This window comes from Morone saxatilis, unplaced genomic scaffold, assembly GCF_004916995.1.
Source record: "Morone saxatilis isolate NCDOM2014 unplaced genomic scaffold, NCSU_SB_2.0 Contig1, whole genome shotgun sequence".
Classification (NCBI taxonomy): Eukaryota; Metazoa; Chordata; class Actinopteri; family Moronidae; genus Morone; species Morone saxatilis.
The window spans coordinates 8,494,094-8,505,744 of NW_023339651.1; the positions used below are offsets into that span (position 1 = coordinate 8,494,094).

Consider the following 11,651-nt stretch of genomic DNA (forward strand, 5'->3'; position numbering starts at 1 on the left):
AATCCTGATTTTGACTCCTTTTCATTTAGCAGTAAACGACGGTCCCCTAATCCGGTCATCAACATATCAATACAAGTCAGCTAAACTGAACCACAACTCTGCCAGAGAGGTCTGTAGGGGTCCCTGTAGCGGAGTTGCTGCTGTGTCTGTACCGCTGGTAAACAACCGCAAGGGAAGCCTACTGCCCCCCGCTGAGCCCTCTGCTCTGAGGCTGAGCTTCATGGGCTCCGGGGACCTGGGCCAGGTGTGCCGGCTACCAGGGGTGGCAGAAGAGGCAAGCCGGCTCCAGCGGGCACGTAGCCTTCCGGTGAAATACAGATACCACCCCAGTCACTCCAATAACGCCACACTCAGTCACAGGCACTGTAAGGGCCGCCTCCCCCCTCCTCTTGGCGTGTTTGGCAGGCCTGTATTCAACTACAGCGCAACCAAAGCATGTGCTTGCCAGGCTGGAGTGGTTGCATGTGTAGCATTCCTTACTAATGACCCAGTGTGTGCAGCTGTCAGCTGTGAAACATTAAATATTGAACAGGCCGAGCAAGATGTGAAGGGCCAGTGTGTTGGAGCATCCCTCTCTACTGAAAGCCCCCCGTACTTCAACATTTTCCATTATGGTGTCACTCTAAGACATGTTATCAGTACTTGAAATCCTGTGTTCATCTGCAGAGGAGCATGGTTTTTGAGACTTTTTTTCTTTTTCTTTTGAGCTCTTTTAGTTTCTCTGTGAAAAAAAAATACAAAAAAACCTGTTGACAGCTTGAACCATCATTAAAAGATACTCAAGCGTATTTTCCCTGACCTGTAACAAGCTATTCCCACTATTAACAATGGCTGTTAAAATGCGATTATCAAAAACACATTCCGTGCTGCTTGTGTTTATTTTACCAGCAACTGCTACAGAGTAGAGTTGTTTTCTTCAACTGTGATATTAGCTCGTGAAAATATTTTCCTGATTGCTTTACTCAAGGGTAAAACTTGTAATTCGTTCCCTATAAAGAGCTGTGTAGTTTCGTGTAGTGATAAAGACAATGTCCAAGGGGCATCTCAGCTGTACATAAATCACTCTGGCACGAGGACCAAGCTAATTATATGAGCCAAGGGCGTCACTCCCAAGATGAAGAAAGACCAGCAATCCAGACTGGATTCAGAATTGGCACAAAAGAAGCCTTATTTATAATGTTGGATGCTTGATGTTTATACGTTATTACCTTAATTAAATGAGAATGTGAGTGATTAGCATGGCCAAACGAGAAGCTATCCAAGCCTTAGTCTGAGGAAATTTACACTAACAAGGGACTGAAAAATTAAAGTACCCTAATACCCTTTGATGTATTTGTGGTACTACATTATTATCTGAATTATAAACTTGTTGACATGTGGATTACAGCAATTCGCTGGATTAGAGTGTGGTGAATAAAACCTCACAGATTAGACTTTAGCTATTGGCATGATGGTTGATGATGGCACTATTGCATGTTTGCATCTTCATACACAATCATGCAACTCTTGTGCTAATGTATCCTGTCGTCATCATGCAAACATTGGACTGTTTCCGTTGCACACTAGTTAAAGTGTCCTGTCCATGCCATCTTGTTCACCCAACCTCTTTCCACTCTGTATCTGTAACCGTATTATCTCTTTGAATTCACTGACCTCAAAATCGTGCTGTGTTGTTCTTTCGCTGTCACTGATCTTAGATTTTTGCGAGTCTTCTGATAATTCGCTCCCTCATACCGTTGCCTTTTGTTTCAGTTGAAGAGGACCAACAGTCGGCGTTATCGCCTAAAAAAAAGCAACGTAATGGAGGAATGAGAAATTCTCCAAACTCTTCACCCAAGATAATGAGGTAGGACAACAATATCATTTCTGCTTCATCTTACTGTGTTTTGATTAAGTATACATTTCAACATATTAACATTATTTAATAATAATAATTTAAACGTGGATCAACTGTTTGTTTTTTTGGCCACTTGGGGGCAGCACATCAAGCTGGAAACAAAACACTAAGATTATTGAATGGGTTAACAAACAGTTGCCTATACTGTATATATACATCCACAACAGATGAACATTAACATTAGAATGCATTTAAAGTCGTGTTTCTGTTACCCCAACACATGTTAGTCCAATATTTACCCTCCTTTTAACTCTCTTTGGTCTCCACCAACTCCTTAAAAACATTTCTGGCTCTTTAGCTGCTAAATGTTCCTTTATGTTCACGATTTTGTTGCTAACTGTCTGTCTGCGATAACAGCTGATGTGGTTGGAAATGAGGTTGATAAGGGCATTGAGAATAAACAAAAAGCAAGTTGTGGGTGGAACACCAAAACAATATGCTGAAAGATGATAAAATGTTGTGTAGAGCTAAGGGGAGCTGCAGTTAGGTGGTAATCCTCTGTTGGTTCGTTTGACATATTGTTAAATAAAAAAGGATATTTATCCAAAATAATTTTATTATGTGTTCATATTAAAAAACAAATACATACTTACATATTGTTTTTGGTTTTCTCTCAAATATCGATATTAGTTATCAATCTCAAAAATCCACTATTGGGTCGGATTCAGTAGTATGTATTACAGAAAACAACAAGGCATTTTTTTGTGCTCTTGTTTTCATGGCAAACATGTCTGACTTGCAGAGAGGCTCTTTGCCACGAGGTTTCAAGTGACACCCACAGACTACAGCTCTTAAACAGGCCTGGCACTAATGACAGCACCAGCTAGTCAGAGAGGCTCTAAAGGATAGATAGCCCAAGGCTATTCATCTATTGTCGTATCCCTCTGAGCTCTTCTCAGCACGTAAGGCCACAGATGATATGTATCATCCCAATGAAAGGTGAATTCAAATGCTACCTTGCTTTTATCTTGTCCCATAAAATTAAATCGCCGCTTATTGATTTTGACTGGAGATAACACTGTTATTCAACAAGAGGCCATTACAGGGATGATAATAGTAATAGTCATTGTCATTAAGTGCCATGTTAGAAGGAAGCAAGGCTACAGGGAAGTCCTGCAGGCTGACGTATACAAAGTGGAATTGTACAGATGAAATTGAATTAAAACTGACAGATGACTTTATGTTCCCATTGTTAATATAGATGCTGTTCATTTGACATTTAGAAATGAAATCCACAAATGTCTGTATTGTTTAACACTATGAGATTCAATATGTGTAAGCAATATAATAGAGTAGTTATAAAAATAGCTTTCTATTATATGTAGAAGGAGTCTTTATTCATCTAATTTAGCATTTTCCTTTGATCTATGGCCTCTCTTTTTTCAGGTAGGTTTTTGCCCTTGTTTGATCGTTTGATTTGGTTCAAAGTGGTGTCAAAGTTGATTCGCTCCAGGTCATTTCCAGACACTTGGGTAACAAAACCAGGCTTTTCTAATGCTATAGCCATCAGCTAAATATCATCCCACCAAACCAATCCATCTACTTGCCATGCTAATACACACTACAATACAGGTGGATGTGTTATTTCATCCAGTGTATCTGCTGCCTACACGCTGCTGAGGGATTCGCTGCGGTAGCCTAAGGGATACTTCATTGCAACAAGCGGAGAAAAAAACATCTTGGTGTATACTATATCAAATGTGTTTTTATAGGACCTGCGGCCTCAAGGCCTTTGTAAATAAGTAATGATCAACAGATTGGCTGTGGGTTTTGAAGAGCAAGCCTTTGTCAGTTTGCATGATAGGGAGGATTTTCAAAGACTTTGCCTGTCCTCACTGCTTGTACAGTGTTACAGTCAGCTAGTGCAGCGATGCTGAAATAGAAAATTTACATAATATGCATGTTTAGCTTCTACTTTATGTCTCTCTCAGCTGTCATTACGCTCCTCTAGAAGACACCTGGCTTTATGTTTGGCGGTCATGACGTGTGAAGTCTTGTCAAATGTGTCATCTTACTACTAAAGCAGTGAATTATGCTGCTGATCATTTTGAATGTTTAGAAGTGCGCTTACAGAGATGACACTCACAGACGCCTCTGCTCTGTGTAATGAAACGAAACGCACAAAAGAAAAAAGCAATCAGCTGTGGAAGCAGAACTGTCTCCTGTTTCCAGATGTATCAGCAAACTAACACGTCCTGTCTGGAACTTAGCAATGACGACCTTACTGAAATTAACACCATTTCCACAGGCTCCTTGATGGGTCATAAGACACATCTAATTGTGGGATGTCACAACGCGTTCGGTCACATCGGACCGCGCCGTGACATACACGTCATGTCTGCTACGGCACTGCTGAGGCAATTGGCAGTGCAGGATAGTGACAGGCCGTCATGGCTGACAGTGAGGGATAGCTATCCTGGCAGAGCTCTGCCTCACCAGTCATCTCCACAAGGACAAACTGAAGTGACAGGAGCTCCACTGAGTGAGTGGTGAAACATTCCACTTCTGATGAAATATTTAGGCGAGGTGTAAAACCACTAAATGCTTTCACTCTTATTAGAACTTGAATTTCAGACTCAAGCAGAAGCTGATGATGTAGAGTACAACGAGTTATCTAAGATGATTGTCATCGATAAATAGTGCTGAGTTTGTTGATTTACAGGACATTTATTAACAACATCATTTATCAAGTAAAAACATGAAACATTAGCTGGGTTCAGTTTTCTAAAATGTGAGGACTGGCTGCTTTATTCTGTTTTATATCATGTTAAATTAAATATGTTTGGGACTGTTGGTCAGACAAAACAAGCCCAATTTTTTTTTTGGTTTTTTTTTATAATTCAGACTATAGGGACATGTTTTAAGACTAATTAAAGGGATCCAGGTGTGTAGGTATTTAAGTGGCATCTAGCAGGTGAAGTTGCAGATTGCAACTAACTGAGCAATGCTGGCATCTGTATTTGACAACCTTGGAATGAGAACATGCTGTGACGTATATAGGAGAAAGAGGCCTTATCTACAGCCAGTGTTTGGATTGTCCTTCCTGGGCTGCTGTAGAAACATGGCGGTTCGACCGGTGTGGTCTGTAGATATAAACAGCTGATTCTAAGGTAACAAACTTATTTCTTATTTTCAGATGATACATATATCTATGAATGTTACATTGTATTAATATTCATCCTCCTTAAATGTTACACACTGAACTTTTAAAATAAACTGATTAATTGCGAAAATAATCAACATTAATTAATAGTTAGTTGGATCCCTACATGGAAATAAGGTTCAAAGTTTGAATGTGTTTTTCAGCAATATTTATATATTTTATATTAATAAACTAGGTAATATTTCCAGCATTTTATACTTTTAAAATAACATTTTACATACTTTCACCTACATATTTTAATGTGCGCACACAGTGTCCTTTCAAATGAGAATTGCTTTGACAGATGAGATTCTGAGAGGTAGAAAGTGGCAGAAAAGACATTTCCTTCTCCCACTACTTCCATTCTTGAAAGGACATCCAGGTCTTGCCTAGGGGTATACAAGCCCAAGGCGGGCTTTTTTGGCTTCAGTCTCTTGGAGCCCGAGGGATGGTAGTTTTAGCCGACATTTTCATGCATACTTAACATGTTACTTAAAGTAGCCTTCTTTTAAAGTACTCACATGGATTAAAGAGATGCTCTTTTTACGGGGAGAAAACTTGAAGTATTTAAAAGGTTTTGGACAGAGACAGAAGGCTTATGTCTGTGTTTTAGAAGATAATATCTTCCGCTCTGATCTGAATCTGTGTTTGGCAGCACACAGTCTCTGTAGGTAGCACTGTTGCCACTGTAGCTGATTGATCCAAATGAATGATTCCAAGTAAACTTTTAGCAAAAATTAAAATCTCTAACTAATATTAGTTATTATTATTTTTTAGGTATTTTATAAGAGTTTGCATTGCATTTATTTTACGTATAATTTTGCATATATCAGAAGAATATCTGTAATAATCAGCTATATCGCATAGTCCTAATTGCTATATGTGTTTTTCTTCTTCTCTCTTCTACTTTATCTGTGTGTGTTGACCCTGTGATAGACTACTCAGCATACGCTCTGCCGCTCTCATAATGCATGCTGGGATAGGCTATAGCCCCTGAACAGTGATAGAGGGATTGGAAAATGGATAGATGGGAAATGACTTAAGTTGGTTACAGTAGTAATAAATTAGCACAAAACTACACTTTTGGGCTAAAAGCTGGGTAAATTGAAATGCTTCAAATAAAAATCTGAGGTGTGGCTCAAGAAAATACCTTATACAAATATTTTGATGCGTACCAGACTAACATTAGACAATAGTACCTGAGTTTGGCTATGAACATGCATTTCTGTATAATCTTAGACATTTTTATATATACATATGTTTCATCTGAATGTACTTTGTTTGTTTTTTCTTGCAAATCAATTAACTGATTTAATTGTAATATTCTTTATTTTTTTAGGATTTTTTGGTGTTTTTGGTAACACAACTATCTTATATTTTAATATATCTCTAGGAACTCAAAAGATCAAATAACTCTGACAAGAACAAGCGTGGTACAACCGCAGGTACTCATGTCGGGAGACTTTAGTGGTCAGCGTTGGGGGGATGAAGCTTATGCTCAGTGAAATTAGTTTACGTAGTTCTGATGCTCTGTTTAAACATTAATACCCTTTACTTTGAAAAGCAAATATGATTGGGCAAATTGCTGAAATATTTAAAGTCTGGTCTGTTAAAGCTTTTACCACGCAGCACACTACGTCAAAAGCTGTATGCAGTAAGGGGGCGTAATTGCATCTCCGTGCTCATGCCAGTCAACGCAGTGTGTTGCTGCCATCTCCTTCCGCCTGGCTGCTGCTGCTGATGTCACTCTGCTTGATGACATGGCAGTTTTGTTGGCATTTCTGCAGATGGCCTCTGACAGGAATGAGCAAAGAGGGGAAAAAAGGAAGAAAGCAACTTGAGCACAACTGATTTGTTTGGAGATCCCTAAATATTTTGATGGTCTATTGATGAATGTTTGTGACAATTAAGTTTTTTGTTCCATTATTTTAGTCCTTTATTTAGATTTTTGTAATTTTTTTTATTGACTGATTTACTCGATCACTTGTAATCTTGAAATACTCTTGATTTTTTTTATTTTGAAAGGTGCTGTATTAAAAAAAAACAGCTCTCAGCATTATATTATAATTTTGCTCTGTTAGTCAAAACCCAGTCCTAGTTTATTTAATCCACATTTACAGTGCCTGACGGTATTCTTTCATTTCCTTCCTCCCCTCTTTTTGTTTGATTAGGCATGACCCGCTCCTCATCCCGGGGAACGACCAGATTGAAAACATGGATGAGAACGTAAAAAAATACGACTCCACGGGGATGTTTCACTGGTGCCCGTCCAAAGACATCGAGAAGGTCATCTTGGTGGGTTCTGCTCCTTTACTCGGCACACGTCATTTGTCCCTGACACTCTTCTTCCCGGTGACAGATGTGTCATGTCACAAAGCACCATCAGAGGTTGACAGGGCACTTAAACACTTTGTAATGAGGTGTTTGACATGTCATTTGCTATATGGGGGCCCTGTACATAGAACATTTCTTGTACTAATACATATGCCATTTTTCAAATTACCTTCATAGTCTATTACAGTCATAAAATGCATGATATATTTTGCTGGGTGAGACGGAAACTAAAAGAAGAGAAAGCACTAACATTAGCTTGAAAAGGCAGTTCATGACATAAACATAATTTCTTTTTTGTCTTCTTCCCCTTTCTTTCCCTGTCAGACCCGGAGCGAGGCAGCCATGACTGTTCTGAGTGGTCATGTAGTTGTGTGCATATTTGGAGATGTGAAATCTGCGTTGATCGGTCTCCGAAACTTTGTCATGCCACTGAGAGCGAGCAACTTTCACTACCACGAGCTGAAGCACATCGTGTTTGTCGGCTCCCTGGAGTATCTGAAGCGGGAGTGGGAAACGCTTCACAATTTCCCAAAGGTCTCCATTTTACCTGTGAGTACAATGACATCACATATGACAACATATTTGACAAAATAAATAACCCCTGTCTCCTAAAAATGACATTCATATGCAACTAATTTACACCTGCACCATATGTTTTGTAGGAAACGTAATGCTGGTTGGTCCGGACTGAAATACCTTGCAGTTCTGAGTTCACTATTTGGGTTTACTGTACAGTTTTGAATATAATCTAAAATATCCATAAAATAAAGTTTACCAAATGATAGAAAGGAGTCCCTTAAGGAAAAAGGTTGGAAACCACTGCTTTAAGTGATCCCTTAACCTTTTATTAAGAGCCATCATCAGGTCAAGGCCAAATGTTTATTGGCAACTTATTTAATTTGTTTTACTTCAAATATTCACTCCTGGCAACTAAAGCACAGTTTTATTATTTAATTAAAAAAAAAAAAAAAAAATAGTTTTTCCAACCAATTGTTTTTAGTAGCCTAAACCTAACAATACGTGGGACATAGGACGCAGCACATTAAGTCTTTATATTGCTTTCGTTGAACTCTGTCACTGTCGGCTCACAGCAGGAAGGTCCTGGGTGAATCCTGGCTGGGGCAGGGCCTTTCTGTGTGGGCATTTGCATTTTCTCCCCATTTCTGCGTGGGTTTTTCCTCTGGGTGCTCTTAGTTTCCCCCACCATCAAAAAAATAAATAAAATAAGTCCCATGTATATTAGGTTAATTTCTCCAGTCAGTTAGGTAGATCTGGAGTTGGTTCCTGGGCACTGCACAGTGGCTGCCCACTGCTCACTGCTTAGGATGGGTTAAATGCAGAGGACAAATGTCACTATACGTTGCACTGTGAATGATTGTATATGACAATAAAGTTGATTCCTCTCTTCTTCTTGTTCTTATTTGTCAAAGTAATTAAGCAGCGTAGAAAAGTATTTTGTAGGACACAGGGTTAAGATAAGTTTCAAGGAGGAGACCTGCAATTTAAAAGTTTCTACATTTTCATTTACCTCTTATATCATACAGGTGAGATAACAAATTCCCTCCTTCACTTCCTCTCAAAGGGCACACCGTTGAGTCGGGCAGATCTGAGGGCTGTCAACATCAACCTCTGCGACATGTGTGTCATCCTGTCAGCCAATCAGAACAATATTGACGATGCATCACTGCAGGACAAAGAATGCATCTTGGCGTCACTCAACATCAAATCTATGCTGTTTGACGACAGCATCGGGGTCTTGCAGGCTAATTCCCAAGGTAAGGAGCGCCCTATCATAGTTCACTGCACCGGCTGGAAGGGACAGGGCCCTGGCACAGAGAATATCCCTCACTGGGTGCTGCCTGGCTGACCTGGTGTCACTGCGTTTGACATTAAACCCTACTGACTATTCCTCAGGTTACTGTAACAACTGGTTTCTTCACAAACCTAATTGGTGGCAAGAAGCACAGCGTTGGTACAAAAGCCTCACCTGCCTTACACATATTTTTATATTTATAGGACTGCTTTGTAAAAAAAATATATAATGTGTATAATTTATGAATATTGCATGTCACAGCTTTCAAAACAGCAACTGAAGCACTCAGTTAGCTTGAGATGGCCTTCAATAATGGTCATTCTTTGGCATTGAGAGAAATGCTTTTAGAAACCTTTTGACCTGAGGAGAGAGAAAAAAAAATCCCTGCCAATTTCATTATTTCTCTAATACATATATGACCTCGCATTTGCATTGTCAGCAGTAAGTGATGGATGTCAAAACACAGCCTATGTATAATACATACAGCATCGCTGATTTAATGTGCTTACTTGTCAGTCTGAGGAAAGCAAGGAATGTCAAGTCAATTTGAATTCAATCTTGCGTCACTTATTTTCTATTTCATGGCTCCATACTGTACATGCTTTTGAGTATGTGTGTGTGTTTGTGTGTGTGTGTGTGTAAAAGGTTTCCATCTCTATGCACACACAATCTAAGGAAAACAAAATGAGCAGTATGTCACATCTATTATATATGGACTAATATTGGACCTTGTCAAGAATATGGTAACATCGCACTCAGCAACTTTATGCTTTAGCAGGGGCCGGGAAATGGATGAAATAGCCCCAGCGTATTAGTTCTGCTGATATGCCTGTTTGTATCCTCTGATGAAGTATTCAATATTGCATTAACAGATGTTCTTGTGTTACGTGTGTCCATTTAGGCTTCACACCACCAGGGATGGATAGATCCTCTCCTGAAAACAGCCCAGTTCATGGATTAGTACGGCAGACTTCTGTCACAACTGGAGCAAATATTCCCATCATAACAGAACTAGGTATGCTTGCTGCTGCATATTTGTTTCAGTTGATTGATATGCTAGCTCTGCTAGCTCTACTGTTGCATGTTTTTTTTAGTTAAGTAGTTGTTAACTGATCTGAGAACACAATTGCTGCAATTAGAAGCTGTCAACACTTGATTAACCGTACTAAAAGTGGAGTTTTTATGTTTTTTTGTCCCTTGTTGACATGCTCCAGTAACTGTTTTTCCTCAACACTTGTCTAGCACCATTAGCAAAGCCAGGCAAAAAACTGCCTGTGATTTCATTCAGTCAGGATAAGAGCAGTGGGACCTGCATACAAATGATAACTGAGCTGGGTAAGAAGTGCCTCTGTCCTGTACTGCAGTGTTGTAACTGCTGCTGCCTCCATATCAGCTTTCTTTTGATTTCTCTCGCTGCACAAGAGGCTCAGTCCATTCCCATGGCATCACTTTGAGCACATTTTACCCATGGTTCTGGTTGAAATTGCCTGTCTTGTTTTGGCCCCTTATCTCAAAGCAAAATTTTTCCCTTTTATTTTTCTAAGAATTACAAGGCCTTTGATCCCTCAGAAGTCCTTGTGGCTGTTTTCATAGCATCTTCTGTCGGATCACATTCTCTGGCCCGTGCCCTTCTTTCATCTCAGCCCTGTCGATGTGACTGACATTTATTTCTGTCCTCACAGAAGTAGCAGTTCTCCAACTAAATTTTACATCATTACTTTCTTCCAGCTACTGCATGTGTTTTTGTGCTCAGAGACATCTTCAAAGAAGGTTCTGGGGCAATGAGATACTTTCATTTGTTTTGACATGCTAGTACAAGTAATTGGAAGTTCGGTCTTGGATTTACAAGACAAACAATGGCATATTGGTGTTACTGATATTGACTTCAGGAGGACTTTGAATCGAGGCCTGGAGCTTTAACAATATGCATGGTGTCATGACTGTGCATGAATGGCCTGGATATGGAATGTGGCAGAGGCAAGTTGGCCACAAGGCCAGACACAAATACCAGACACGGTTTCATCTCTTAAATGGCTTTAAGAAAGAGAAAGAAACTACAATGTTGTCTAAATTTGTAAAGAGGAAATTAAGGAGAATTTGTTCAACCATACACTGATACAGTCCATATCTGCAGCTACTGACTGTTGTGCACAACCACTTTACTTTGTTTCCTCCTCCTCACATGAATCAAGTATTTGCCTGATGTTGCCTGACAATCCATGCTTTTCAAATCACAAAATAATTCCATGTGATCTGGTCTGTAGTGCAAAAAATGAACATGACGAATTTAAAATAAGTAATGAAATTAATGAAATTTACCCCCATAGTGAATGACTCGAATGTTCAGTTCCTGGACCAAGACGATGATGACGACCCAGACACAGAGTTATACCTCACTCAGCCTTTTGCCTGTGGGACAGCCTTCGCAGTCAGTGTGCTGGATTCCTTAATGAGTGCTGTAAGTC

At 39.6% G+C, this 11,651-nt stretch overlaps 1 protein-coding gene across 5 annotated transcripts in view; it reads left to right on the forward strand.

The window, feature by feature from the left end:
• Nucleotides 1-11,651, forward strand: part of LOC118329061 (calcium-activated potassium channel subunit alpha-1-like) — an 89,655-nt gene that overhangs the window by 68,614 nt on the left and 9,390 nt on the right. For 3 of the 5 annotated variants that reach the window (XM_035663044.1, XM_035663019.1, XM_035663026.1), the window contains 6 exons: nucleotides 1,753-1,846; nucleotides 7,211-7,334; nucleotides 7,698-7,922; nucleotides 8,956-9,148; nucleotides 10,088-10,201; nucleotides 11,514-11,644. In XM_035663044.1, coding sequence (XP_035518937.1) covers nucleotides 1,753-1,846; nucleotides 7,211-7,334; nucleotides 7,698-7,922; nucleotides 8,956-9,148; nucleotides 10,088-10,201; nucleotides 11,514-11,644 — 881 coding nt within the window. Of the gene's footprint in view, nucleotides 1-29; nucleotides 366-1,752; nucleotides 1,847-7,210; nucleotides 7,335-7,697; nucleotides 7,923-8,955; nucleotides 9,149-10,087; nucleotides 10,202-10,428; nucleotides 10,522-11,513; nucleotides 11,645-11,651 lie in introns of all 5 variants that reach the window. The other 2 variants (XM_035663052.1, XM_035663035.1) reach the window with 2 other exon arrangements.